This window comes from Mixophyes fleayi, chromosome 2 (genome assembly GCF_038048845.1).
Source record: "Mixophyes fleayi isolate aMixFle1 chromosome 2, aMixFle1.hap1, whole genome shotgun sequence".
Taxonomy (NCBI): domain Eukaryota; kingdom Metazoa; phylum Chordata; class Amphibia; order Anura; family Limnodynastidae; genus Mixophyes; species Mixophyes fleayi.
The window spans coordinates 76661999-76688566 of record NC_134403.1 but is presented as its reverse complement, the minus strand read 5'-3'; the positions used below and the strand labels follow the sequence as shown (position 1 = coordinate 76688566).

Below are 26568 nucleotides of genomic sequence, written 5' to 3'. Positions count from 1 at the left end.
CATTCACTTAGTTAATAATGGAGGAATCAGCTTGATCTTCGGCAAGCATTATCTGATGGATGCTTACCGTCTGGCCGCATTCGAGGAACGTCAGGCCCAAAGCAACCAAACATTGCCACGTCTGCATGAAAAATAAACATAGCAGTGTTAGGAGAATAACACATAGACCTGCCAATATTTACAGAATGTAACATTACAACTATCATAGCAACTGCATACATGCACCAGATAGGTGGCTCAGACCTTGTGCTCTAAGTACTACAATAGTCAAAGATACTGTGCACTGCAACGGTCTGTATTCAGATACTACATGGTTCTCTGGTGACCTAAGTCACTTCATCCTGCTCTGTGAAGTTATACAGGACATAAAGGAAACTCAATGCAAAAATGTTCATTTTGGCCCAGAATGCTCAAGTTTCATTGTGAATATTACTCATTTCTTGGTTCCGCTGCTAATACTACGCATTCCACCGGTCCATGAATCCATCTTCTCCTTGCCTCAGTGTAATAGCCAAATCTATAAATGTCACAATTGCCATTAGCCACATTCTGTTCTTCCGAACCCAGCAGCCAGTGATCTTTCTCCTAAACTTAGTTGTCATGCTAATTTCATGAATCAGTAACCAACATTGGTATAGCATTGTCAGACGCTTCCTGTTCCCTTTAAATGTGCCATGTATGTACAAAGCTGAAAATGAGTCTGAAAATGGTCCTATGCCTAATCGCAATGTTACTTCCTTCCGCTCAGGAGCTTTGTAGTTTTCCGAATGCTGCCTGCTCCATTCAATAATTGTTAAACGCGTTGAGTTGATAAAGGTTAATGAGCTCAGAGCAGCGTTGCTCCTTTCTTACCACAGGCTGGCATGCATCTTGTGTGATGACTGAAGTCTTATCAAGTAAAATTCAGGCTTTCTGCAGTCACCAGAATAAACAAGCTGTTATATAAATCATCATATAATGAATCTTTCATGTTAGGTTTTCACCAGACTTTCTCATGATTGCTGTGTCCAGTGGCTGCTTCCAAGTGGACAAGTCTTGTTTCCAATAATGCTATGTCTATGCTTGTGATGTCCCCACAAAGTTTCAATTTGTATCTGCCATCCCCGGCCCCTTTACATTTGACTTTGATAATGCAGCCCAAAACTGGGCATCCACTGGTATGCAAACGCTGCATCTGACTTCCATTTTTTAACACGAGTTTAAATTAATCTAAAAATCCCCCCCCCCTCCCATTATTCTATGAAAAGAGAGAGAGGCTCTTCTGAGTATGCAAAAGAGCTCGGGAGTTGATTTGAAGGCCCCAGGGGTGCAGGGGGAGAAGGGAGGTACCACACGACATGCACCCACTGAATTTACATTTATACTAGTGTTTGTGTCCTTGAGGAAGTCTCCGTTGAGATGAAACGCGTTGGGACACTGTTTTTGACTCTTACCAGCATTCGTACATAGGAAGTGGAGCGCTTTGCGTTCCACTGTGACATGCAGTCTGGCCGCGGACTTTCCCCTGCAACGATATTGTATACTGCGACTACTCCGTTTGGTCTGGTTTTCTATTCCGAAAGAGGACACTTGCCACTGGACCAATTCCTGTGTCTAGGACATTTTCTCACGCATGCATCTCCATCTTTTAGCGCAAGTTCCTCGGTTAATGATTTGCACTTACTCCTTAGTTTTGAGTCATTTATATGTATATGTCTGTAGCCTTTGGTCGGCATGGCCAAGTTGTTTTATTGATTATTAAATTTTAATTTCTTTTTTGTTATTCAATATTGTCTATTCCCGTCATTTGCCCTGCTGTGGGACGGTTCCATCACTTCTGCTTCATGTTTTACCTCATGATAATATTCATTTTTATTTATTTTCCTAACAAATTGTACACCTGCTGATCACTACCTGTCCCCCCTTTCCATTTTTCCCGAGGTTATACAATTTGAAACTGTGAACATATTGAGACATCTTGGATTGTTATATATCATCGCTAGTGGACTCCAATTCAAGAGTTATCTCTATAGACTTTTTAATACTCATATGATCCATCGTCTTCATATGATCCATCCCTCCCTGGGCTCGCTGCAGGGCTTTGAGAAGAGTAGTTTGTAGAATACTTTGTGTTTTTTATTTTTCACTTGAATTATCTTTTGGATTAAAACCAGATCTGTCTTGAATTTCTGTTTACAAATTAAGGGCATGTCCCATTGGATTACAAATTGTTTCCATTTGATTAAAACATTTCCCTCTGGATTAAAATAAAGCATGTTTTAAATTCCCTTTGGATTACAAATTAAGGACATTTCCCAAACAATTACAAATAATGGCTTGGATTTCCCTTAGGGTTAATATTTGCAAAAATTCCAAATCAGATTACGGCAGAACAAAAACATTCATTTGTTTGTTTTTTAATAAAGTGGTGGACAAATTAGTGTATCAGAGTGTTTTACTGAATTAAACGTTATTTTTTTTACAAATGTGTGTCAGTGTTCTATTAACTTTTTTTATACTATATTTGTGTAAAAGGCAGGGAGGGGTCTTAGAACCAGGGTTGGGGGATGGGACAACACTGTTTTCTTTTGCCTAAAGCCTGGTTTCGACTCTTGAAGGGGGACCTTTCACTCATTGTCCATCTCCTCACGTGGGAAGCCAGCGGTCTAACACTGGAGCTAGCTGAGAAACAGGCCACGATGGCCAGTTGTTCAAAATTATTTATTTACAAACGGAGCTTCAATAACTCATTCATTTAAATGGAGTTTCTACACACTAGAAACCCCACTGAAATGAACGGGCTGTTGAAATGAATGGAAAAAGATCTATTGGCATATCAAATTATCCTATCAGCAGTCTAACAAATGTAGTCTGCACTTGTGTTTTTTGATGAAAGCACAATGACAGAGCATACCTGGCCTAAGCCAAGTTTAGCATGAGCAGGATATGAAATACAAGTTCAATCTTTGTGGGACATGTTGTTAGACATAGCGGCGCTGCACTGTTAGACTGCCCCCTAGAGGGCTGCAACAGTTCACAAGATGGTGGGTAAGTGCCGCAGACAATACTAAGCTATTTTTTATTTTTAGGTGGAGAAACCATTAAATCCAGAGCTTAGTAGCTAAGGCTAACATGATGGTGTAGAAGGTATCTTAGCTTTTACACAATGATAAACATTTATGAAAACTAGTGAATACATAAATGTGCGATAACCCCTAGCAGCCAATCACATTAGTAGTACATTTACAAGACGAAAGGAAACAAAGAACTGATTGATGTGGAGTATTTTTCATTATTTAAAGAATAAATTAATTTAAACTAAATAAATAAATAGTATTTTGGGTCATATAAAGTTTAACAATTTTAGCAAGCCCCCTGCACACCTTGTCTAATGTTCTTTTGTGTGTGTTTTTATACAAACATTACTTCTGCCCACGACAAGGTTTGGATGGCGTCAGGTTGCAAAGAAGAGAACGTACTCTAATGCACCAGTATGCAGCTTGAAAAAGTGTTCTATTGCAGTCATCCTTTCTTAACCATTATAGGCCTGATTCATCAAGGCTCATTCTGAGCGCAACATGTGTTTACTATTATACGCACGTATTTACGCTCTGCGTACTCCCAAATTCATCTACGCACAGATCTCTAGATACGTGTGCTTCTGAAATCAGGGACAGGTCTGCTGTGCACTACTACACAAGATGCTGCAGGATACATTAAATACCTATGTGGATCATAAAATTGCAAAAGGGGAAATTTTTTTAATTAATGTCACCTCTTGGTAATATAGACATTAATGATAAGAGTTAAAATGTCTACTGAGCATAAAATAAATTTTTACAGTTGCACGTGATTGCAAACACATGTTATAGCATGCATACGAGACTGTCATCACTACTGATCAGGACTTAGACTAGCCCTGTAGCTGGAGCAAGAGATACAGCAGACAAGCAACTAACTTTGAGACACTCAGAGCTGGATTCAGACGTGGCTGCGTGCGCTTGAGTTTGGCACATCCCTACTGTACATTGGCTACGGCAAAACGCCCCTTCCCCGCCCTGTTCACTCCGAAATCGTAGGCTGTAGTAAGTGTCCTCTGCATTGGCAGACTCAGCGGACAAGGCTGCATTCACAGACGCATCTCTCGGGTTCTGGGCATGCGCAGAGTGATTTTGTGTACGATGCGCTCAAAATTGTCAGATACGTGCAATGATGAATCAGGCTCTACATGACGCACTTGTGTAAATGCTGACATACATTTAAATAAACTAGATACACTTACCAAATATGCTACAAAGCATAAATAAGCAATGGACAAGATGGCTGCTCCCACATAAAACGCCACGTGGCCCAGGGAAGACACGTATACCACCACAAAGTATATATTTATGCAGCACACGATAAGTATGAGGACACCACCAGCTATCTTCCACCCTCTGTTAAAATAAATATAAATGTTATGAGAAAACATACTTCATTAATTATACCTTCTTTTAATAAGGAAAATACGTTGTAACTTCATGTGCTAGCAATACTTCCAAGACAGGCGTAGCAATACCAACTGTATGATTTCTGGGACCCCCACCCAGTGTGGTAGGACACATTTCTGTGTCACCAGGTATTGATGCATGTTATAGGAAAAGTTAAAGATGTTAATAGATTATTCTCAAGCGGTCCGACACGCCGCCCCCCTCCTTACTTTCCTCTCTAAAGTTGCCGCTTACCTTACTGAAAAACTGGGTCAACACCCTTACTCATATTCATATTCTTTTCTAGGAAGACGCTGTGGGGCATATTCAATTGTTGGCGGTTTCCGCCGCGGATAAACTATTACCGTTATTACGGTAATACTAGCCGGATTTCAGCTCGCAGCTCCCTGAGCCACAAGCTGAAATCCGGCAAGAAAAGAACCTTAATAACGGTATTTACGCGCACTATTACCGTAATGACATAATAGTGCGCGGTGCACGGTAATTTTGGCTGTAACGCCAACAATTGAATATGCCCCTGTATGTTTTAATGCATGTGTATTCTTCAGTTGTTTATAATACATTGCTGTACAAAATGTTACTTTCTGTTGACCCTTGCAATAATAAAATCTTTAAAAAAAAGATGTTAATAGATAATGAATTAGCTATATTTCCAATGAAAAATAAAACATTAAGACAAACTTTGACTTGTCTTTCAAATGTATTCATATCTGTCCAAAATCATTGTTCTGTTTATTACAATATTTTAACACTGATGTGTCACAGAAGAATCAGGACAGGAGTCCTCATATTGGGGTAAGTCTTGTTGGGGTACTCGGCATCGATATGCCGTACCCCACCCCTTATGTAATATAGCGAGTGTCTACTTAAGAACTATTTTTATACTTACAGCCCATTTGCAAAGTCGTTCATTACAGTCCGTAGACTGGTAAATGTCAGCACTGGAATCAGAGCAAAGGGAAGCTACAATAGGAAGAGGAAAATTATATCAATCCCACAGATATAGATAAATGCACAACAAAAGGACAATTGGTGCAGTCATTATATTTGGTGTGGGACAGGGAATGGAGGATGGCACATTTTTTCTAAAGCTGAAACTGATCTGCTAACGGTTGCATAAAATAAGTTAGGTGATTAAAATTGTGCAAAACCAAGTGTTGGTGACAAGAATCCCTAGACAATCAGAGCCTCAAGGTAAAGTTATGCACTGCTGACCACATTAAACAGTAACATAACATTTATTTCAAGTTATCATAAAACACAATTCACAGTGAATTGTGTCATTCTGATAACAATGACAAAACACTATTATCCTCAGCAAAGGACGTGACTATTACATATACACAGTAAAACTAGATTTGCCTAACCTCCAATATACTAATTATTATCATACATTTATAATAGTGCCAACATATTCCAAGTCATGTACTTTACTGATCTCATCCCATGGGAATGGAAAATGTAGACACAATGCACATTCTTGTCTGGTTATTTCATGACACACTGGAAAAGTCAGACAATTTTTAATTTGCAAATTGTCTACGAAAGTCAATCTACCTAAACACAGTATAATTACAAGGTTCAAATAACTTTCTAACCTATGTTACAAAGATTTATCATATCAAAAGGTAACATTGTTTTGAACAAAATAAATGTTTTACAATATAAACTGCACTTTTTAAACAGTGTGTTCTCAATTGCCCACTTGGAAGAACTGGGAGGTAAGTCTAGGAAAATTATAGGCTATGTATCTGCTTTTAGCAGCCAAATGGATCATACTTGTTAAGTACATGGGCACCAATGTAACAGGGCAGCATTGCTTCCACTTCAAGCATCGTTTTGATTTCACCCTGAAGATCACATTAGGAGTTCCAGGTGCCAATGGAACTACTTGAACTGTTGCGTCAAATCAAAGATTATTAACTCTTGGCCAAATTCATGGTGCCCATATAATTACCAAGTATCAAATGGACTACAGCCTCTAGTTAGATTTCGGCCTTTCTGCCTATTGGAAAAGTGGTTATAAAGTAAATAACGTACTGCCAATTACTGAATATAACGGAGAATAGTGTTACAATTTTTGCTATACAATTATGGAAGCTTAGAAAACATCCATTGACGCTGCCGTTTGTTAATTTGTCATTGAGTGTGATGGCATTCTCCCCGCAACACACAATTTTCTTAAAATGTCAGAATTTGTACATATTGTTGTCTGTTATTCATTCTTTCAAAATTTATTAATACAGATTACGTAAATAATCAAAATAAAGGGTTAAAAAAATGCAATGAAATATAAACATGCTTCTTCTAAATTTCTGGTCCTTCTGACTTTTTCTCCGATACCCTTTCTATTGCTTTGATGGTCTAGCTACGCATTCTCCCTTCCTCCTCCTTTCTCTACCTTTGCCCTTTTTTTTATAACCAAAATAGGTTACTTCATCCAAAGCTCTGTTACGGATTATCCTAATGAGTCGTATTATTTTTTATCGATTTTATTTTCTTATATAAGGTAATAATAATAATAATAATTATAAATATGCCACATAACTAATGCTACTGCTAATGTAATCTACTACTGATCACAACTATTGTCTCACCCTCTGCTATGCTGACAACAGCACTAACACTCCATCTCAAATGTGACCTAGAACAACTGGCCTGTTAAGTCTCTTCCTACTTATTCATCCCTTTAATAAAATACTTTATAGTCATCATTTGTAAACATTAACATTTATATATTTCAAAGTGCAAATATGATATTCAGAAATACAGTATAAAGCCAGAAATACATAGGGGGATATTCAATTGTTAGCGAGATCCCTGGAAAAACGAGCGCTCAAAATATATTGGCGTTAATACGGTAATATGCGCGTAAATACCATTAATACGGTAGTTTACTCGCTGAATTTCATCTCGCAGCTCAGAGGCTGCGACATGAAATTTAGCGAGTAATTACCGTATTAACGCTAATATTTTTAAAGCGCTCGTTTTCCGGGGATCTCGCTAACAATTGAATACCCCCCAAAATGTTAATTAATTTTATGACACATAAGTGTATAGTGACCTCTACACAGCGTACGTATACTTTCTACCTTGCAGAGACTCAATGAAGACTTACACAGACCACCAGATTTAATGACGTACAGGACAAGGTAACAATCACTATGAGCTACTGCCACATGATTTGTTGTGCAGCTAGAAAGCGGGTGCAGAAGGTGTAAATTGTAGCTGTACTAATCCTTCAATACAAATATCATTGTGAATCCGTAGTGCATATTTAATCTGAGACACTATTATAGAAGCCTTTACTAGCTGTAAGCTAACACAGACCAAGCACCAGTCCTCATCTCACCTGCAGACTCTGAAGAACATTGAGGAAGTCGTTCATCCCTGTAAGGTGCTCAACATCTTGGAAAATAGCCACCAGCAATGTGGGAGTAATAGCAATAGATCGAGTGAGGATCACACGGGCAAATCGGGACCACTTCAAGTTAAGGAAACCCTATCAAATAAAAATGTAAATACGTAAAAAGAACAATAAAAAAGTATGAGTTACTACATATAATAAATCATTGTTAAATTGCCTACTCATTAAGTCACCTACTGAATTTTTTGTTATTGTATTAAACGTATAGCAGTTCATTAGGTGTCACATTATAAGACTATAATCATTCTAAATAATTGAACCAGGAACTCATTTTAGAATTTTCCATTTCAGGTTTTTGACTTGTGTATTATTTGTCTATAAACAACACATGTAATCCATTTATTTTTGTTCATTAAACTGTAGCTCAGACTGCAGCTTGCTGAGCTCAGCGCCGCACAGAGGAGAGTTGTAGTAGTGCAGAGAGGCGCCTGGTTTCCACCGAACTGCAGGGATAGAGGGGGTTAAGTTTAATATTTCATGATGTATGGATCACAAGAATACATAATTATTTCTGTATCTGGAGAACAGCATTGATAATACATCTTGAGAATATCTATTTCTGCTTGTTTTGGAGGAATATGTGTGCGCTCAGCCTCGGCACGCCCTTACTGTACATACGCCCCTTCCCTCCGCTGTTCCGCCATTCAAATCGTAGGCTGTCTGAAGTGTCATTTGCGTTCGAACTTGAATTGCATGCCTTCGCGTTTACTGGCGTAAAGTCCATTTCGGAGTACGCGCAGGGCAATTTAAAGCAAAATACAGCACACAACATTAATTACGTTAATTAATGAATCTGGCTCATAATTTACAAACCAGAAAGAGTAAATTACATGTCAAGGTCATGTGTTCAGTAAATTGAATGTGACAGGAATATTAAAAACTTACCTCCATGACAAACTGGCCAGAGTAAGTGCCAGTCATTGTTGAACTCTGACCAGCAGCTAGAATCCCTACAGCCCAGATATAGAGAGCAGCAGGTCCAAAATAGCATCCTAGAACCACTCCCTGGAACACAGAACACAACGGCTCAATAGTATTAGAACACAGAAACATTGACAATGGTGTAACTGAGAGGAGGGTGACGTGATGGTTGAGTTGACGTTCAAGTCAAATGTTTAACTGTGAATAACTTATTTTGCGACTTATGAAAGCCACACTGAATGATTATGTGTCTGCATTATACAATGTATTGATAATAATGACGATGAACAGAATAATCCTGAAATAAAAAATCTATAATTGTACTCCAAAAATGTATCTCATAATATTTACATTATTATTCAGGAGGAATACAAAGAATGAACTCCACAAAGCATGGAGCAAACACCAGTGCAGGGGGTGCCCCACTACAGGGACCCGCGGTGAGTGGGGGGTCTGGCAATACTGGATCACCATCTGGAGGCGAGTGGGGGGTCTGGCAATGTCGTGTCACCATCCCGAGGCCCACACTGTGTCTCATGCATGTGCCATGAAGCTCCAGTTGGGGTTTTACTGCGTGTGTGCAGAATCAGAAGTGCTCTAGTGAGAGCAGTGGCCCAGGAGGCTACAACTAGATCACCAAGTCCTCCCCCAACTTCTTCATGGGTCCTGGCAATGCTGCGTTCTGCCCCTGCCTGTTGTGCTTATCATTTTTATGCCCCCCTCCCAGAGCATTGACACCTCTTTACAAATTAGCAGTCTCAATGCCTGAGAAAGGTTTGAGCTATGCACAGTATTTTTAAACTATTCTGTGTAATATCATGTGATAACCCGTATCCAATCAGAATCCTGTGTTGTTGAATGGTTGTGTATGCTCCAACACACTTTATTCAGATGGAGCACAATTTGTTTAACCAAGCATGGATCAAGTGACTACATGTGTGGGTGACACTCCCATTTATGCTGTATTATTAGAGTGTAGGGCAGTCTCATGTTACAGATACTCAATCATCTCATTTGTCTAAACCAACTGTGCTCCATCTGTAGATCAAGGTCATTTTTACAATAAGAAATGTTTCTATATCATGCACATTTAAAGTAACACTCACCCCTTTGTAAATATCCACTTTCAAAGTTTCATTGTTGTTGGGAAACAAATTACTTTGTCCACTACTCGTCTTATTAAGACACTCATTAAGCTAGACGAAGAAAGGAAAACCAAGAACATTATCTTATATAAGTGCATGTTTAGTTACGTAGACAGTTTATAAATGCAAATGGATTCACTCAAAACCAGTTGACTTCAGATTTATATCCTAAGCTAAATTCTCAGTCACATCAAAGGAGAACTAAAAAGTGAGAAGCCAAAAGTGAAAATCAACAATAAAAAAGTTGCAACAATACCGGTTAAAAAAAAAGATAAAAACGAGAGGAGGCGCCAAGATACTGTAGCATTCAAGAGTGTATGATTAAGTAGCGGTATAATGTAGATGTACAGGAGACTACATGAGAGGGGGCTTATCTGTAATGTATCTATTGTCAGAAATCCTGCACACTTTATTTCACTTTTTAATCATCACTCTTATAAAATTGCAAAAAAACCTCATAGAAGCTTTACCTAGTGCAGGCCTGGCCAATCTGTGGCTATTCAGGTGTTGTGAAACTACAAGTACCAGCATGCCCTGCCAATAATCATCTAGCTATCTACTGCCAAAGCATGCTGGGGCTTGTAGTTTCATGACATCCAGAGAGCCACAGTTTGGCCAGGCCTTTCCTAGTATAATAACTCACAGGCAGATCTATTGAAGGTCACATGCAAAGGTAACTATTCTCCACACTCCCACCCTGCAGAGCCATCCCTACACTGACATAAAGCCTTATCTTCTGAGAATAGTGTTCTTTCACCATCTGCTTCCTATGTGATGAGAATCAAGCTGCCTGCTGCTCAGTTTAAATGTACATATACGCTACAGGCTGTGAGGAGCGCTTCTTGACTATAGAATTACAGTATTTCTGAGGGTCTTTTTTGGGGGGAAAAAAAAATACACACTTTATATTACAAAAAAACTATATTGTGAATTTTTGTTCTGACTGGAGTTATTTTTTTACGTATTAAACTTTGCTAAACTCATAGCGCATAATAACATTGTTGCAATAATAAAAGTCCTTATACCTGTGTAAGCAAATTTAAAAGATGGAATCCACTCTCTTAAAATTTTACTTAGCAGCAGTGATGCTCTAGCTCGCACTAAAGGATTCCTCTACTTCCCGAACAAACAGAATGCTTGTGACACACAACGTATTAGGTTCATGGCACCTGCAGAAAGGGGTAGGAGCCTCCCCGATATGGTGTGCATCATGATGTCCACCTGTCATTCAACAAACTAGCTCTGATGAGCTACTGACATAATGCCACGAAAGTGTGTTGCATTGCAAGCTAACTCGTTTAAGTCGGCTTACATGTGTGCATACAGTATATGTATAATGGATATAAATTATGCTGACATTACCAATATAATCTACGATTATATAGGTTATAGTAACTTCACCTTTCTAGTTCTCCAACAACCTGATGCTGGGAGCACTTCCTGGTTCAAATTTCAAACCTTAATGTGACAATTAGGGATATCAGTATTACAAAAACTAGGTCCTTAACCAGTTCAAGCCCCAAATCTTCTTCACACTAGTAGTAAAGCACAACCCAAAACACTCATGTTTTTGCTTTGTATAAATTGACGGAAGACTCACCACTTCTGAATTGGTCTTCGCAAAGAAGGCCTCGGCAAACACCGCCACCACAAAGACATTGATGATGAAAGACACAAACAAGGCTATACTTGACTCGATGAAGAAATATTTGTTAGCTTCTCTCACTTCTTTCTTGTTGGCGCGATTTATATCCCTGGACTGAACATTGAAAAACACAATAGTACATATTATACAAGTGCAAGTAGAATGCATGTGATGTAACCGATAGCTTTCATTGCTTTGACTTCACTCATTGATCAAAGCTGATATAGGATTCATTGTTCCAGTTAAAGTGTATCACAAAGTATATTGTAATCATATTATTTAATAACATTAGAGGCGTATGCATCATGGCTGCAGGGTGTGCAGTGCCCACAGGCACATGGTTCGGTCGGTCACACGCCAGTCCCTTGACTTATGGGCCTATAATGTAATGTGTGTGGGTGGTATTAATGTTATGTGTGGGGGGGGGGGGGGGGAAAGGAGGTATTAAAGTAATGTGTGGGAAGTTTTAATGTAATTTGGGTGCTGGTAGGGGCAATTAATGTAATGTAGTGGGTGCTATTAAGGTTATATAATGGGGCTATTAATTTAATTTGGAAGCTGGTGGGGGAGATTTATGTAATGAAGAAGATGTAATGTAGCTGCTGGTGGGGGTTATTTATATAGTGTGAAAGCTATTCCTTAAAGTACCAGCAAGTAGTGTTCTTTTTTTAATTATATGTGGGAGCTATTAAAGTGATGTGAGCTATTTATATATTATAGGGACTAATAATGCACTTTGGGTCTCTGTATTAAATGTGGGGGCTAATAATTTAATGACAGAGCTTATTATTGATTTAATGTTGGTGATGGACTGTTCGGCTTTCTAGAAGGTGTTTAGTAGCCATCTCTTTTCCAAACACGGCCGAGAAAGATGAGCATCAAGAGAGCTTAAGACACCAACAGCAGGTAGTCGAAGATGCAAGAGCAGGTAGGACAGAGAAGCGGAGACTGCACTTGCCCTGATTCTGATGGGGCAATCCCAATTTTTTTCAAAGTGCCCTGCACAGTCAGGACTTCTACCCAACTGCAGTGATAGACTAGAAGTATGTACTGCTTCCTGCGGCTCTCCCAATCCGCCTCTACATGCAGCTCTTACCCTGCTTCCGTGTCCAGTGGAGAGAGGCCAGAGTGCTGCTCTGCCCTAAGCTGCTCACGCTGCTACTGCATGAGTCACCAGCACTCCAGTCAGAATTCCTTGCCACATGGAGCCGCAGTGGTGGAAACTGCTCGGAAGACTAAACTAAAGCCGTCTCCTTCACCAGACATAGCAGCTGGTAGGAATCTCCTAGGCGTGATTCTTGAGATACATGTGACAATGAGGGAACAGTGGGGGAGTATATATATCATGCGGAATGTTCCCCCACCAATCTCCCAATTTCATACATGAGCCCAAACACTACTTGTGACTGGATCACTTATAAATAACTTATGGTATATAATTGCAAATGTACTTATTTTTGATATTGTGTGTATTTTGATAAAGGAAATATCTTTATTTCTGAGACCAGGGGAGAGAATTAGTTTTTTTTAAACTTTTCTAGAGGAAATGCATTATTTCTGAGGTATATATCTGATGGAATAAGGATTTGTTGAGGAAATCTTTTTTTGTATTTTAGTGTAGAGAAAAGACTTGTTTGGGGTTTTGTAACTTTTCTTTGGGAATTCTCAAGTGGAGAAAATGTGTATTCTGTAACTGTCTGAAGAAAGGACCCATGTTAATTAGACCTTTTGATGTGTGATGTCCTAACACACCTGGAGGCACAGGTGTCTAAAACAAGATGCAGGAAATCCCAGCAAGTTTTAGGATACCACAGATAAGTTTAAATATTGTTAGCTTTGCATTGCATGTAAATCCATGTTTGGGTAAACATATTGCATCCTGATACTAAAAATAGCTCAGGCCTCAGGAGGCTGGCTTACCCTGTGAGGCTGTGTCCAAAACTGTATAAAAAGCACTGTTTTGTATTAAGAGTTTCCGAGATGCTGTTTTATCTGGAAACACAAAAGCACTCAACTCGTCTGCATATGTTTGTACAATACTATACTGTACTAAACACACAGTATATAATATTCTCTTCTACTAGAACTTGGGAGGTTATGTTTGTGATATATTGAGCTCTATTTATCGAATACCAGTGAGAGGTGATAATTTATATTATTGTAAATAAAGATTGTAAACTACATTTCTTGTGCTGGCCACATACATACACAGTTAAAAAAAAACATCTCTAGCAACATGCAAAAGGCTCCCAGATTTTTTTTTAGAACATTTATTTAAACTTGTTTTTAAGATGCAGTATAGCAGACCAAACATACAATGAAACCGTGTTGATAGCGAAGTCACAGCTATTACATTAGAGTACATATAGAATAGAGATATTATAGGTCTCCCTTAATTTTGATTTGACAAACTGGGACATTTATGTGTCTGGGAGATTGCTTGGGCTATAAGATTCCCCATACTTATAATTCCAAAGATAAGAAAAACAGGTAAAGCGGGCCTGTCCAACCTGCGGCCCTCCAGGTGTTGTGAAACTACAAGCCCCAGCATGCTTTGCCAGTAGACAACCTGTTGATAGCTGGAAGGGCATGCTGGGACTTGTAGTTTCACAAACATCTGGAGGGCCGCAGGTTGGACAGGCCTGAGGTAAAGGAACCAATCTCCACTTATTCTTTTCATTAGGTTGCATTAGGAATGCAAATTATAGGAAAATGAGAAATGTGAATGAAATCTGTAGCGTGGAAAAACTTGACTGCCCTGGGAAAACCTGGCCTGTGGCAGGTTTCACAAACTGGAGATTGAAGGAGCCAATGAAGATCACTCCATAGCAGCTGCCAGGATTAATTGTATTTTATTTGAACTATGGCAAAACTAAATAAAATAAACTCTGTTTTCCCGGCAGCTTCAGAATGATTCCTTATTGTAAATGACTCTCACACGTACCAAGGTCTGTTCATGCAGTTATGTAGTATGTCAGTTTGTGCTTCACATGAATAGTTATACAGGTTATATAAATAATTGTTTGTTTTGAAATTTAACATTTTATACAGATAAATACCTTCACCAAAGCTGAATGTAAGTACATGTTATGGGGCATAATGACGGCTCCCACAATGCCCACCGCTTGCTCGAGTTGGGGGGTCCCACAGCCTTCACAGTATGGAAAAAACATTCCCTTAAGGAGCTGTCCTTGGTCAGGTTTAACTCGAACATACTGAAAAAGAGATAAGTAATGAGATAATCTGATCCGCTCCTGTGGGTTACTGCACCTTCCTGCACAGACACCTGGGAATCCATTTATAGAAACTTTCCCCACAATGTTCACTACCTTTTTAGTCCATTAAATTTGTTACACTGTGACTGATACTTTATTAGTTTACGGAGCGTAACCAGTGGTTGAGAACAGGGCTTATTATACATACAATTACACATTCTCTATCTTTTAAATACTGATTATTGACTGATTGACCGGACTAGGCCAATACTCATAATCAACACGATTATTAGGGAAACCTACCTCATAGCCAAATGTTATTGCCATAATTGTAATAAGGACCCCAAAAAATGCTTCCAGTTTCCGCAAACCTACAAAACAAAACACAACATTACTTTGTTAAATAACCACCGTCAGGACAAGACGTTATACAAATGGTGAGAATTGTGGGGGGAGGTGACCGTGTGTCTTCATGTTCCCTCTCCACCAAAGGACATTATGTATGATTACAGGGGAGGTATCTAGTGAGGCACAGGTCCATCATCACAATAGATTTAGAGAGAGCACATCATTATAGGTAAGGACTATCACTTTCTTTATGTCTGTAAGAGATTATAAAAAGATGCTATTCTCTCTTGGAAAAACTTCAGTCTTTGCTTCAGTATTACCAATATATTTAATAAAAATAACCTGATACAAGCCAATGGGCTTAATTGCATATCAAAATTAATTAATCCAACTACAAATACAATGAAACCTTTTTCGAATGTAACGGAATTAAAGCTGAAGCAAGTACAAAGGTCAAATGTAATTCCTTATATCTGCACTAAACATGAAACCATAACAGTAACAAGACTTCTACCCCAAATACTTAATAGATGTATGCCAAGTATTGAATGTTTATGAAACCTTTAATAGATGTATGCCAAGTATTGAATGTTTATGAAACCTTTAATAGATGTATGCCAAGTATTGAATGTTTATGAAACCTTTAATAGATGTATGCCAAGTATTGAATGTTTATGAAACCTTTAACTTTTAACTAGTGCATTAAAATTGGACATGATGCCCATCCAAATCATGGCCAGTGGCACAAAGATGGTGAGGTCAGGACATAGAGAAACCCATCAGGGACCTAGGCAAACTGAAATCGCCTTATTTGTGTACTTACCATACTTATCCAGAAAGAGGAAGAAAAAGGTGTCTACTATTGTAATCAACACTCCTCCCCATAATGGAATTCTACAGAGACAGAATAAGACAAGTGTGTTAAAATATAATCTGTCTACCGAAGACTTGCAATGTACAAAATATGTATTCCCATTGTAAATGTGTGCAATTGTAAATAGACGTTTATTTTATTCTAACAACACCTGAATAATAATAGCCTATTAGTTTATTATAATCAGTTTAATGTACATTAAATTAATGACAACAAATATCTGACTGCTTGCTGTGGTTTACAGGAAATGTTGGCACTGTAATATTAAAAATACTTTTAAAGTCCAGCAAAAACTCAATAAAAATATATCTTTATTTTTTTTTTAAAGATTCCTATCTTTCCCCGCTATCACCTATAAAACGCTGAAATGTCATGGAGAAGAGTAACTATAGAAAAGAACAGTTGAATAAAGAATTTTAGAGTGGGCTGAAAGAGCCGTGAACTGCCCAGGAGACAGCGTGCAAGTCGTTACCGCTGCCCATCAAGCCGTGTACACTCTCCGTTAGGTCTCTGAGCCAACTATGGCATTTTAAGAACCTGTCCCCAAATTTTCAAAGCATAAAATCGTACTCTCTCAAAACAATTGACTCCTTTGGCTAAACAAGTCTCCAATGGCCATCCTGTCACAGGGGCAATAATGCCACCAAAATAGTTCCTTGAGCCCAGAGGGGAGACCAGTCTGTTTGTAAGGCTTCCCAAGGAGGAATTAGGAGGAATTACTTGTATAAACGGCTAAGTATTCAACCCCTTAGTGTCAGGACCTATAACCCATGGTACCCGTGTCCCACTAAAAGATACTCATGAGAAATGTATTTACAAATTGTTCTATGTACTCTTCTTGTTGCTTAGTATGAAAGTCCAGCATGACATGGTATAAAGTGTGTGATTGTGAAGAAAGCAGACAAGGGCCTTACATTCCTACAGACAGGAGGTTTATGGCAATGGCTGAGCCAATGACCTCTTGCATATCAGATCCAATGATAGCCAACTCCACCATAAGCCATAGGATAATGCGGGGAACCTGTGAATACATTCATATCTTGTCACATAACCGTACAACCAATATTTAAAGCGTTAAGAAAATGTTGCTAAATTACAATGAGTCTATGATCAGAGTTACTTAAATTATTTGGGCTTATCTGGCATATAAACATTCATTTTAAGTCATTAAATGTATTATGGCATTAATTTCCAAACATGAGCCTCAGTCTGGTGTCAGACGGATGGTTTGAATACTAGTGATTTTCCAGCTAGAAACATGTTAATGTTTCCAGCACTCAAATCGCTCTATGCTGACACAATGAAGTGACTGGGGTCACATGAGAGTGGCTGAGCTCTGAAAACACAGAATGCTAAATTTTCGGAGCATACTTGCTCCCATGCGAAGGCCCATTAAAGACATAACTGTTCTAAAACCCTAAATAATGTAACACGTGTCTTTGTGGCAATAAAGAATACTGTAACTGCGTATAGAGAACATACCTTTGGATACTGCCTGTTGCACACTTCTGCTAAATGCAGACCAGTCACTACACCCAACCTGGCTGCCAGTCGCTGCAGTAGGAGCCCAATAACAGTGGAAGCCAGAAGAACCCACAGCAGCTGGAAAACATCACATCCATTACCATAAGTATTCACAAATCCATGACTTCCAGCGGGTATAGAAATACAGGAGCGCAGTGTAAATGTGGAAGCATTTACTCACCTTGAAGCCAGCTACAGAGCCAGACTGCAGGTCAGATTCAATGTTCCCAGGATCTAGGTAGGCAATGCTCATTAAAAAGCCAGGCCCCGTGAAGGCCCACAGCTTCCGGAAACTGAACAAAGAGTGCTGTAAAAATAAGATTTTTGGGTTAACCAATAATTAAATAACCATAAGTAAATGTCACTGCCAATATAAAGTGCAGATATTGGTACAGCTAGCATCTAGGATGAATGCACTGATTGTCAGCTGTGTCCTCCTCTAAGCCACCTACCCTCTCGTCATCTGGGATGGGGATTTTCTCATCAAAATAGCTTGTAAATGGTTCACCCTCCACCACCGGCTCAATGCTGCAATCACTGATGTCTGGCTTGGAACCATGATCCCCCGATAAATCATCTAGTAAGCAGGATGATAGCACATTACATACCGGTAGTTATGTTCTGCGCAGCACACATAGAACTTAAGTCTGGAGCCTATATAGCCAACATACAATAACATTTTGTCCCGGACTGCTGGTGAAAGATATATACACAATGGCTATAATAACTAATTGCCTCCTGTAGCAACTTTCACATTTTATTTTCTTACATTGTGAAATCAAAAGGTATTGTTACCACTGATCAACACAAAATACTATGCAGTGGCAAATACCAAAAATAAAAAAAAAGCTTTTACAAGAACAACAAAACTGTGAATACTTAAGTAAAAAACCCTGGTGTTATCCCTTATATTCAGAGGTCATGGACTTGAATCCACCTGTTAACAATTGAAGTATTTCAACTGATCTAAAAATAAATATACCTGTTAGTGACAGGTCCCACAGTTGATAAGACGATAAGTAGATTTCAAAGACTATGGGGTAAATGCGAGTTTGAAAAAGTGGAGATGTTGTCTATAGCAACCAATCAGATTCTAGCTGTCATTTTGCAGAATGTACTAACTAAATGATAACTAGAATATAATTGGTTGCTATAGGCAACATTTCCACTTTTTCAAACCGGCAGCTTGATAAATTTACCCCTAAATATCTTCTCATGTACTGTCATGTCAGTCATAAAGAAATGGAGAAAACATGGCATAACTGTGAATTTGTCTACAACATGAGATCCTCAACAACTGAGAATCCAACCTTTAAGAGCACTTGTTAGATAGGACACTAAGAGGAATACGGCAATGGTTTATGGGACAACAATGTGTAACAAGTCACATAGGGTGAAATATAGCCACTGTAGAAATAGTTGCACTTAAGTTGTGACATGTACATTATATTTAAAATATTCTACTGCACGTATAAGAGGAAGAATTAGAAGAATCAGTTTTTGCTATTCAAGACCCAAGAAGATCCAGCAAATGGTACATCAACATCATCATCATTTATTTATATAGCGTCAGCAAATTCCATTTTGCTTTACAATTGGGAACAAACATTAATAAAACAATACAGGGTAATACATACAGACAGAGAGGTAAGAGAACCCTGCTCGCAAGCTTACAATCTATGGGAATATAAGTTAACTACAACGTTTTTGTTTGTTTTTTTAAATTACAGATGAAACTTGTGCCAGTACACATTTCTTAAGATCAAGTTCTACATTAATACAATTAATCATTAACTAAATTATTTCACCATCGAGAACTTCACAAAGACAAGGGTCAAGTTGCAGTGTAGAAGTCCCTAATTACATCTAAAAACACACTTTTGAATAGAAAGAGGTGGAAGAAATATGGGCAGATGTATATGGAGCAAAGGAACATTTTCTTTTAAAACGAGTCCTCCTGCGCCATGTTCTCTGTAGACAACAAGTGGAAATGTTGCAGACGTTTATTTCCTGATGTGAGTGAGATGTTCCAGGATGTCACTGTCCCATCCACAGACCATAGGTAGCCACTTAATGTTTTTAGAAGCATGACAATAATCACAACAGTAACACATCTGTCATGGTCAATCTCAGCACGCAGGTCTCAACCCAACATAACACGTGTGTAAGAGACCAAGTGATGGAAGCTGTCATGGAAGACTAGGATCACATCCCTCCGACAGAGAACCGGACAACCTATGCCAAGGAACACTTGGCCTCTTCTGATGTTCATGGTCGCCCACTGCCTTTTTTAAATTAAGATGTCAAAGTCGGCAAATATCGGTGACTTGCAAAAATCGCTCTTTAATACATTTACCCCTAGAGCTCTTCCCACACCCCTGGTGCGGTGGGTGAGGGGTAATGTAATTGTTAAAAAAATAGTTGAAATAGATTTTTTGCTGGTAAACTACTGGTTTCATGCCTAAATTAATGAAGTATTTTCTAGAACTACAACTGCCAGCATATGCACGGCTGCCAGAGCATGTTGGCGCTTATAGAACTACAAACACCAGCATGTCCTGGCATCCAGGGCTCGCTGTGACCTGTAGTTCATACTGTAAAAAAAAAAAAAAACACTGGAAAATAAAGACACAGAGATCATGAAAAATTAATTTACTTAAATAAACCCTCCCCCAAGAAACACCCTCTAACATCTTTATTGCTCACTTATACCCAAGGGGGTCCTCTTCTGCCTTCAAGGCTTGCAATCCAAGGAATGCAAATTAAAAAACCACATAAGTGATGAAATTACTGCTCCTCACAGGAGCCACAGCACAAATGGCAGGCTTAGAACCAATCATTTTAACAAAACAAAGCGCTTTGTTTTGGCTGGTCAGAGCATGGGAAAGCAGCTCTGATTAGTTAGGTAAATAGCTGATATAGTGTACTTCAGTCATTACATTGTATGAATAGAGTGCATTGTATAACTGTTCTATCTTCTTTATTTTCCTTTCTAGTTTTTGGAGCTTTTTGAATAAGTTTTTTGTTTAACACCACATCTTGGCACTTTGTTTTCTTGGCAGAGCCATCTACAATTTACTTCATGTATGAATGATGTCTTGGTAAACATATTGGACTTAACTATGACATTGGCCATCCTTTTAGCTTATAAAAGGAAAAGAGGATATATCTGCGTAATGTGAACTGATCTAGTGTTCCAGAGTTATACGGTGAAATGGAGATGTTTTACTGTATAAGCTGCTTACAGTATACAGTAGAAAACTATCAAGAGCATATAAACCATTTCAGCAGTTGGTTTTGGCTGTTTGAGGATAGATACAGTGTAGAGTGCCACCCTTCCTCAGCATTCCATTCCTGTTCTACACCGATAACAATACTCCACCATATGTCCTCTACCAGACCTGCAGCACCTCAACCATATCAGGCTCCCCAGAGAGATTCCACCAGCTGGCTACCGCCTACTAGACCCTACAGCCTGCCTGAGGTTAGATCAACCCTTACACAGTACCACATTCTGAATGCTGTAGAGAGGATGTTCTTGAGGTTTAAGAAATTGCATTTCTTTAATTAAACTTTTTAAATTGTTTTACTTAGGGACATATATAATGATTAAAGAATGTTAACCATCTAACAGTGTTTAACCAGCTGTATCTACATAGCAAGGAGCAGGGTCATTCCTCAGCATGCTGTAGTCAGGAGTGGGTGCTAAAGCTTACCATCTAAGTGCTGGTAATTTTGGTCCGACATGGTGGCAGTTGTTACAGCTGACTCTCTTTCTTCTGAGCAGGCCACATTAACTAAAATAGAAATCAAACACAAGATTAGCATAGCAAACAACCTCAGACCAACAAATATGAGCACTAGATTACATCATATAAAATACACATTATTTACTTTGTGTTCCATCACAGACAAAGGGACCTGCAGCACACTGTAAACATGTATTGTACAATTGTAAACCATGTACTGAACAAATAGAAAATACAATTAATTTCATCACAAGTTAACGTCACCACTGCTCTGAAATGTCACAGTCCATGACACTTTAAAATGAAACATATACATGTACATGGGAAATCACCCTATTAACATTAGTAATAGGTTTTAAGGAATTTTAAATAATACAAATATATGATCACATTATAGCTGTATTGATGCATCTAGGATTGCAATGTCAATTTAGATGAGATATTTAGATTTATGGAAAGTAGCTACATTAACCCAGCAGCTGTTTGTGAGATCATTTGTATTACAGCTATTAGTGAAGTTACAAAATGCTATGTGCCCCTATACAGATAGTCCAACTTGCACAAAAAACAGCTTATGCAAAAGACTTGTGTAACATAGCATCTATATAATTCAGTAGGAACCATAATCATAAATCAACTCTTAAGAAAGTACAGTACTTTATAAAATGTAATACAATTTGCATCTTTAATATTTTAAGTATAACCTATAGTAAATATTATTGTACATAAAGTTAAAAACAAAAAACAAACAAACAAAGCACCAGATTAAGCAGTACATGTATTATAACTAATGGGAACCGTTAAGAGAACCCTTGTCATAGGAGCTTACATCTCACTCCACTGAGCTGTACAGATGCATAACGTGTGCACTATTATTTCCCCAACCTTACTGGAATTTAGTTACATCTAGCAGTGTGGAAAAAAATATTCATGTATGTGTTTAGGTCAACATTGAGGTGTATGAAGATTTTTTTAAAGAGACCAGAACATCCCTATAAGTCATGGAAAACACTTATAAGAAACTATAAAAGAATGTTTTTAGGACTAAATGGATCTTTACACAACGATTGACTGCTGGATATGCAGATTTATCCCTTTTCATATGCGAGTGCAATTTTGAACTTCAAACCAAAATAGGATCACACTATTGCATACACTTTCTCTTACTTTGAGGATATTGTGCAAGATTTATTTAGAAGAACAGCAAAATGACACTGCCAAGAACTCATTCTAAAGAGCAGTACAAGTGTAAGTAATATTCTGTTTGGCATGCTAACCAAGTACTGATTGCATGATTTCTAGACATGGTGGTGTTATCACCGTTTGTTCACTTGTCACATTATACACTGGTTGTGTTAAATGTGGATTTAAATGTTGTTTAAAAAAAATGTATCTTTTTTTTTTTTACTTACACTATTCTTCTTTTTTCTTAGTATTTTTCCTTACTTGTACTTTTTCAATAATCACAAAATCTGAAGAGAAACCTGTAAAAATAAGTTTCATGTTTCACACCAGGTACCCAAACAAGGAAGAGAGTCTTACAGACTGGTTTTCTGATAAAGACTGCGTTTTATTACACTTTTTCGGAAGAACATCAACGCCACAACCTCACTCTCTTTATTATATTTTCATTGTTATGTGGGTGTAACACCGGGGAGTGGGCAGCTCCTGCTTCTTTGGAATGCAAATTAGTTTGGTTGTTTTTACCTTACTAATAAGAACACGTTCAGACAAGCATGTTTGCAGAAGTTGTTCACACAACCATGTGAGAAAACCACTCCATGTTTACACTGCGGCTCTTGTGAACAGGAGAGCAATGCAGGCACCTGAATCAGTGATCGGATACTTGCTCAATTTTCAGAGTGGTTTGCTCACATTAAAAAACGCTTATCTGAAGGAGCCCTAATGTAACCCTGCTATAGATGAGCACTATTATCAGGGTACAGCCTGCTGTATGCTGTGAGAAGAAAGGAAGATACCAGTGAAATTCTGTACAACTTTGTGGATTACAATTGGTATAGAGGTCCTTAGTTTGCCTAAAAGATAACAAGAATAAATAGAGTGGTGCTAAATAGCTGAATAAACAGAGCCATGCTACATACAGAACTGTGTGACACGGCTCATTAAACAGAGCCATGCTACATAGAGCCATGCTACATATAGAACTGTGTGACACGACTGAATAAACAGAGCTGTGCTACATATAGAACTGTGTGACACGACTCATTAAACAGAGCCATGCTACATAGAGCCATGCTACATATAGAACTGTGTGACACGACTGAATAAACAGAGCTGTGCTACATATAGAACTGTGTGACACGACTCATTAAACAGAGCTATGCTACAGAGAGCCATGCTACATATAGAACTGTGTGACATGGCTCATTAAACAGAGCTGTGCTACATACAGAGGTGTGTGACACGGCTGAATAAACAGAGCCATGCTACATAGAGCCGTGCTACATACAGAACTGTGCGACACGACTGAATAAACAGAGCCATGCTACATACAGAACGGTGTGACACGACTGAATAAACAGAGCCGTGCTACATACAGAACTGTGTGACACGGCTCATTAAACAGAGCCATGCTACATAGAGCCATGCTACATATAGAACTGTGTGACATGGCTCATTAAACAGAGCTGTGCTACATACAGAGGTGTGTGACACGGCTCATTAAACAGAGCCATGCTACATATAGAACTGTGTGACACGGCTGAATAAACAGAGCCATGCTACATATAGAACTGTGTAACACGGCTGAATAAACAGAGCCATGCTACATAGAGCCGTGCTACATACAGAACTGTGCGACACGACTGAATAAACAGAGCCGTGCTACATACAGAGCTGTGCTACATATAGAACTGTGTGACACGGCTCATTAAACAGAGCTGTGCTACATACAGAGTCATGCTACATACAGAGGTGTGACACGGCTCATTAAACAGAGCCATGCTACATAGAGCCATGCTACATATAGAACTGTGTGACACGGCTCATTAAACAGAGCTGTGCTACATACAGAGGTGTGTGACACGGCTGAATAAACAGAGCCATGCTACATAGAGCCGTGCTACATACAGAACTGTGTGACATGACTCATTAAACAGAGCCATGCTACATACAGAGCCGTGCTACATATAGAACTGTGTAACACAGCTCATTAAACAGAGCCGTGCTACATACAGAACTGTGTGACACGACTGAATAAACAGAGCCGTGCTACATACAGAGCTGTGTGACACGGCTCATTAAACAGAGCTGTGCTACATACAGAGCTGTGTGACACGGCTCAATAAACAGAGCTGTGCTACATATAGAACTGTGTGACACGGCTCAATAAACAGAGCTGTGTTACATATAGAACTGTGTAACACGGCTCATTAAACAGAGCTGTGCTACATACAGAGCCGTGCTACATACAGAGGTGTGACACGGCTCAATAAACAGAGCCATGCTACATAGAGCCGTGCTACATATAGAACTGTGTAACACAGCTCATTAAACAGAGCTGTGCTACATACAGAGCCGTGCTACCGACAGAGCTGTGTGACACGGCTCATTAAACAGAGCCATGCTACATAGACCCATGATACATATAGAACTGTGTGACATGGCTCATTAAACAGAGCTGTGCTACATACAGAGCTGTGTGACACGGCTCATTAAACAGAGCTGTGCTACATACAGAGGTGTGACACGGCTCGTTAAACAGAGCTGTGCTACATACAGAGCTGTGCTACGGCTCAATAAACAGAGCTGTGCTACATATAGAACTGTGTAACACGGCTGAATAAACAGAGCCGCGATACATACAGAGCTGTGTGACACGGTTCATTAAACAGAGCTGTGCTACATACAGAGCTGTGCTACATATAGAACTGTGTAACACGGCTCATTAAACAGAGCTGTGCTACATACAGAGCCGTGCTACATACAGAGCTGTGCTACATACAGAGCTATGTGACACGGCTCGTTAAACAGAGCTGTGCTACATACAGAGCTGTGTGACACGGCTCATTAAACAAAGCTGTGCTACATGCATAATAATTTCTGAAAAAAATAAAACATAATTCCAGTTAGGGATTAACATTCTCTAGGGTAAGGAGAACTCTGTAATCCTCTTACTACACAGTATCCTGTTCATGTAAGACATGTTCTTTTGCCACAATTTGTACATTTTACAAATGCATTGTTACTATAAAAAAAAAAAAACTTGGCCAAAATAAGCAACAACAATAAACAAGGCTAAGCCATGAAGAAAAAGGTTGTCACTTACTTCTAAAACATGATAATTACCTAAACACTTTATGGGATGTATAGATATCGCCATGTAAAACAACGACCACTATAGAACGTGAGACATTCAGCATGCACAATACCCCAAACCTGACTGACTTGTCACAGAACAGTTTGTATCCAAGAGGTAAAGCATTCAGAGATTTTCCCCTTCTGTTTTTTATATATAATGGATTGTGTGCACCCTGCAACTGTTACTAAATACATTGCTTTGCCTTTCTCGCACCCTTATGTGCTTTTCAGTCATATAGTTTTTATTAACAACTATTTATTTTTTTGTATTTTTTTGCCATGGAATACAACAGTCATTTTGCGTTGCATCCCGGGCAATTTGCTTAATAATATAAAAACTAATTGAAAAGCACAAATGCAACAACTAAAAACCAATATAATTAGCAAAATGTTCAAAAAGAGCATGTACAAACCAATAAACTAATGTCACCTTAAGGTACAAACCCATTTAAGAACAGGAAAGCTCAGTTTTATTTTTATTTCAATGAAATTCAAATGTCATGTTGGGATACTGGAGTAGGTACTGAAGCTGCAGTACTTCTTGCAAAACCAAAGTTCGTGTTTTAAGATTCTTTTTTAAAGGGCTGAAAGTAGCACACAAAGTGTGACATGTAAAGTGTACAGAAATCCAGGCTAGAAACAAAGAGCGCTCTGTCTGAGACCATGTGACCACTCTGTCTGAGACCATGTGACCACTGTGCATTCCTCTCACACAGGACGCTGTAGAAGTCTAAAACCTGTGATATTAAATAATATGTAAAAAGAATTCTAACACATTGACAAGTATGTAAACACTTTTTTTGTACCTTTAATACTTTTTTTTATCATATATGACGTTGTTCGACAACAATTATCCACTGTTTGATTTTGGCAAACACAGAAATGGAGACTTTATAGAAAGACAGTCCGATTCAGGTTACATGGCAAGAAC

The 26568-nt window shown here is 38.7% G+C and overlaps 1 protein-coding gene across 2 annotated transcripts in view; it reads right to left on the bottom strand.

Annotated features, from left to right (window-relative positions):
* Positions 1–26568, bottom strand: part of SLC11A2 (solute carrier family 11 member 2) — a 66650-nt gene that overhangs the window by 21135 nt on the left and 18947 nt on the right. For both annotated transcript variants that reach the window (XM_075199322.1, XM_075199323.1), the window contains exons 2-16: positions 21285–21365; positions 18021–18145; positions 17750–17875; positions 17527–17646; positions 16959–17065; positions 15994–16064; positions 15126–15193; positions 14667–14822; positions 11563–11721; positions 9924–10013; positions 8782–8901; positions 7822–7971; positions 5359–5432; positions 4262–4415; positions 68–121 (exon numbers count right to left, since the gene is read on the bottom strand). In XM_075199322.1, coding sequence (XP_075055423.1) covers positions 68–121; positions 4262–4415; positions 5359–5432; positions 7822–7971; positions 8782–8901; positions 9924–10013; positions 11563–11721; positions 14667–14822; positions 15126–15193; positions 15994–16064; positions 16959–17065; positions 17527–17646; positions 17750–17875; positions 18021–18145; positions 21285–21315 — 1605 coding nt within the window. In that variant the 5' untranslated portion in view covers positions 21316–21365. The remainder of the gene's footprint in view (positions 1–67; positions 122–4261; positions 4416–5358; positions 5433–7821; positions 7972–8781; positions 8902–9923; positions 10014–11562; positions 11722–14666; positions 14823–15125; positions 15194–15993; positions 16065–16958; positions 17066–17526; positions 17647–17749; positions 17876–18020; positions 18146–21284; positions 21366–26568) is intronic.